We start from the raw sequence: 4,704 nt of genomic DNA, 5'->3' as shown, positions 1-4,704 counted from the left end.
GAAACCGACTAACAACTTAACTTATGTTCATTTCTTCTCAGGACACCATCTTAATATAAAAATATCAATTTTTTCCTTTATGTTTTTACGAGCATTGCGAATTGTCAGTCCACAATATTTGGATCAAGAAATTGAATAAAGAAAAATAGGGAAAGATTTATGCTATCCTTCACATATATTAGACATTTGTTATAATAAAGCCCACAAAAAGTTTTATACTGTAAATAACACACAGAAAGAAAATTCTAAGAGCATTCTCAGTATGCCTTATTTTAACGGATTTGAAACTATTAAACCATTGTTAAAAGCTTTTAATGTCAACCTTGTTTTTTCCTATAATAACACACTAAAAAGAATGTTAATAAAAAATGGCCCCAGAGAAAGCAACAAAATAATATATAAAATTCCATGTAATGGGATTGTTTCCTCATTCTATCTCGGACAGTCCCAGCAAAGACTTAGAAGTAAGGCTAAGAAGCCAGCATACATACTCTGTAAAAACTGGGCAAAAATCTAATGCATTATTCATTCATTTAAGTGAAAACAACCACCGAATTAATTGGATTGATAGTTCAGTAATTGCACGGTCAAGAGATGTCTTATCACGAAATCTTTTAGAATCTGCTTTAATACAACTTACTTTTCATTGTAATTTCAATGTTAGTCGTGGCCTTTTTCATTTAGACCCTTGTATCTGTAACATATTTAAGAATGACCTCAAAGATATAATTACTGACTTAAATAAAAATCAATTGCCTTAGAGTTATTAAAAAATTTTGTTGTAATTTATGTCTGTCATGTTTTGTGAATATGGTTTTGTTTGCCAAGTTCCGAATAGCTGTCACCTATAATCCTTTAATTGCCTGGAAATTGTATCTGAGATGATTGTCTTAAACCTTTAATTGCACCCATTGTTTATGCTTGTTTGGGAAAGTTTCTTATCTTCCAGGTGTGTCAGATTCTAGGTACTAATCCCTTTATAATCCCTATCTGTCAGTTATGCAAACCTTCTTGTATTGTCTTTTTCTTGTATTGATGTCAGTATCTGCTCAGTAAAGGACTTCTAAAGTCGAAAGATCTTGCAGACTCCTTCGTTTATTTTTCCTTCGTGGCATTTATCTTTATATATATAATATTAAATAATATATAATATATATATATATAATTTATCTATATATATATATATATATATATAAAAATTATATATATATATATATATATATATATATATATATATATATATATATATATATATATATATATATTTATATATATATTATCTATATATATCATATATATATATATATATATATATATATATATATATATATATATATATATATATATATATATATATATATATATATATGATATATATATATATATATATATATATATATATATATATATATATATATATGTATGTATGTGTATGTGTATGTACATACGTATATATGTTTATGTATATGTATATAACCATATAAACATGCCCTTCGACAAGAATATTTTGTTAGATTGACTTTTTATTCATTAAAATATTGTCTTTCTTCTGGAAATCGGTGCGTTGGGTTACTTCCTCATTTGAAGTTCGATTATTTAGTTGGAATCCAGAAGTATTTTAAAAATCAGGGCGCTCAGGGAGGGAACACAGCTCAACTCGCTGTTTGTCTCGTTGCAATACCTAATTGTTCAGAAATCAACGTTCGTCGGTATTTTGTTCGACTTGACAACTTTGCTTAAGATCTTTTCATTATTTTTTCTTCTTTGCTGTTGTTGACAAAATATGTTAACGATTTATTTATTTTTTTTAGAAATTAAGTAATAGTTACCATTTTTATAATTACGTACTTATCTGAATAGTTTTACGATTTTAAGGAAAAATCATTCAGGATGATAAATTTACTATATACAACGTTACAAAGTAAACTTTTTCTCTGTCTCATTCTCGTGCTGCTCTCATCCTAATGACTGTCATCCCCCGCCCTTCATCCCAGTTATCCCCCATTCAAGTCGTTTAATCTTCTTCTAATTTACCCTTCTAAGAAGGAATCTTACATCGAGGTCCAAAATTATTACTTGATGAAAAGAAAATATTAAAATTTATTCTGGAACCCTTTTCCTATCTAGTAAATGGCTGTGATCAGCGGATGTTCAGTGGACGCTAGGTTCAAAGTTTAGATTTATTAGATTCTATGACCAGATCTCTAGGAAAAATATAATTCTATCCAGGAACGTTTGCGTTGCGAGTCAATGTCTTGTCATCTGGTGCGTCCAACAATAATCTGTATTCGTTTTCTTCATAAGAAAAACCCGTCGTCATCTTCCCGTTTTCCTTCTCATTACTACTGTCATTGCAATAGGAAAGGTACAGATTGTAGGTCAGCATCTTCGTCAGTCTCTAAGTTTAAATTAATGTGCCGCTCGCTTTATTACCTTTTATTTGTGGAAAGGTTAATTTGAATCACTCTACGGAGCTATTTCATCCAAGAGAGAGCGTGAGAGAGGAATCCCAGAGGGAATATACCTGAAAAGAAACAAATGAAGCCTAGTGACCTCTGAGATAGTAATAACTTAGTATACGTACGATCCGTTATGTGGGGTGTTAAATGCAGATTTAATCCAAAATACGTTCATAATTATTTTCAGTTGTCGAAAGATTTAAGAAAAGTTAAATTGTATCAACATACAATATTGAGACGACTCGTATAAACAGAAAACGACAGGGGAGAATAAATAGATGAACGTAAGAACCAATCCTCACATGAGAGAGAGAGAGAGAGAGAGAGAGAGAGAGAGAGAGAGAGAGAGAGAGAGAGAGAGAGTTCTTCATATTGTAATCTGACCTTAATTCGAGCATGGCTATCGGAAGGGCGCAGGAAATTGGACGCCCATAGCTGTCTACCTCGATTGAAAATCAATACTGAAGATGGTATTCGTGTCTTGAATTTCAGATGGGGAGAGCGATTGCTTGAGAATTATTTCTGGAAAGATCATTTTTTTTACTTAATTACATAATATCTATGTAATAGTCCCTGGGAATTATGTTTGTTTTGTTCAAATTTCTTTATCTCGTACTATTTTCGAGTTCATCTCTAATAACCATTCCAGTACTGAAAGTAATCAACAAAAACTTCCTTGTTAATTATATTTCTTTTCGCATTTTGGTCACATGTGGTTACTTCGCAAGCGTATCTATCTATTCATCTGAATAAGTGTTTATCTTTCGTGTATAAGCATTCATTTTTTAGTGGCAATGGGCAGGATATATACAATTAAATTCTTCTTGTTCCCAGCTGGTTCCCATTTTCATATGGAGTCACGTTTCGGATGAGCCGTTTCCATCTATTTCTATCCTGCGCTTCTGCTTTATCAATTCCCTTCTCATGTAAGTCTCCGCTCACACAGTCCTTCCATTTCTTTCTTCCTTCTTCCTTGAACCTCCATCCCCGTAGTATGTCCCCCAGCATGGTCCTCATCTCTCCTCAGCAGGTATCCATACCATAGAGCATTGCTGTTCCTACCACCGTCTTGTGAAATTTTCCTTTTAACCTCAGCGGTACTCTTTTGTCACAAAGAACTCCAGGGACCGCTCTCCAGTTGTTCCAGCCTGCCTGTACCCGATGTTTTACTTCTTCCATACTTCCTCCAGCGTTAACAAAGGATCCCTTATACTTAAACTTATCAACTCTCTTTATTTGCTCTCCACCAAACTGAATACTTTCTCTATCATCCCCCTCATTGGTGGTACACATATTTTGTCTTAGATCTCCTTATTCTCATTCCTCTGACCTCCAGTACTTGTCTCCATCTTTCCAATTCAATTTCCAGATCTTCCTTGCTCTCGGCACACAGAACAATATCCTCTGCATGCAATATGTTTTCAATGGTACGTCCTCCCTTACTTCCTCTATTATAACGTCCATCACTGTTCAAGACGAGTGGGCTCAGACCCGCTCCCTGGTGTAATCCTACTCTCACCTCAAAACTCTCTGTCTCCCCAACACTGCTCTTCACTCTAGTAAATACATTCGGGTACATCTCTTGCATCAATCACGCGTACTTCTGTGGCACCATCTTCTCCCTCAGACTCTTCCATACCTCTTGTCTCGGGACTCAGTCATAAACCTTTTCAAGGTCAATGAATACCATTTGTAAGTCCCTTTTCTTTGCCCTGAATTTCTCCATTAGTTGCCTCAGACAAAATATACCATCTGTTGTTCCCCTTCCCTTCATAAATCCCATCTGCTCTTTACCTATTTCTACTTCTCTTAGTCTGGCATCTGTCATCCTTTCCAGCATCTTCAAAGTGTGGGTCATCAGTTTAATACTACTATAATTACCAAACTCTTGGACATCGCCTTTCCCCTTAAAGATTGAGATCAGTATACTCCCATGCCACTCATTTGGTATCTTTTCCTGCTCAAGGATCTTTGTTATAAGATCACACAGTATATCCACTCCTTCATCTCCTAATGCTTTCCATGCCTCCGTAGGGATCATGTCTGGTCCGATTGCCTTCTCATTTTTCATCTTCTTCAGTGCATTTAGTACCTCTTGCCTAGAAAACCTCATTACCCTGCCAATGTTCACTTGCCCATCCTCTCTTATTAGTCTATTATTTTCTTCATTTAACAACTATTCGAAATATTCTTTCCATCTCTTCACAAAGTCTTCCCCCTTTCTAAGCACTACACCAACTTGATC

General features: G+C 34.4%; 1 protein-coding gene across 1 annotated transcript; it reads right to left on the bottom strand.

The window, feature by feature from the left end:
- Positions 1-4,113: 4,113 nt before the first annotated feature.
- LOC135198244 (uncharacterized) lies at positions 4,114-4,500 on the bottom strand. The gene has a single exon (XM_064225817.1). It carries the CDS (start codon positions 4,498-4,500, stop codon positions 4,114-4,116), a length of 387 nt encoding a protein of 128 aa, XP_064081887.1.
- Positions 4,501-4,704: the final 204 nt, after the last annotated feature.

This window comes from Macrobrachium nipponense, chromosome 23 (genome assembly GCF_015104395.2).
Source record: "Macrobrachium nipponense isolate FS-2020 chromosome 23, ASM1510439v2, whole genome shotgun sequence".
NCBI lineage: Eukaryota > Metazoa > Arthropoda > Malacostraca > Decapoda > Palaemonidae > Macrobrachium > Macrobrachium nipponense.
The sequence above is the reverse complement of the archived record's forward strand: the minus strand, read 5'-3'. Positions and strand labels throughout refer to the sequence as shown.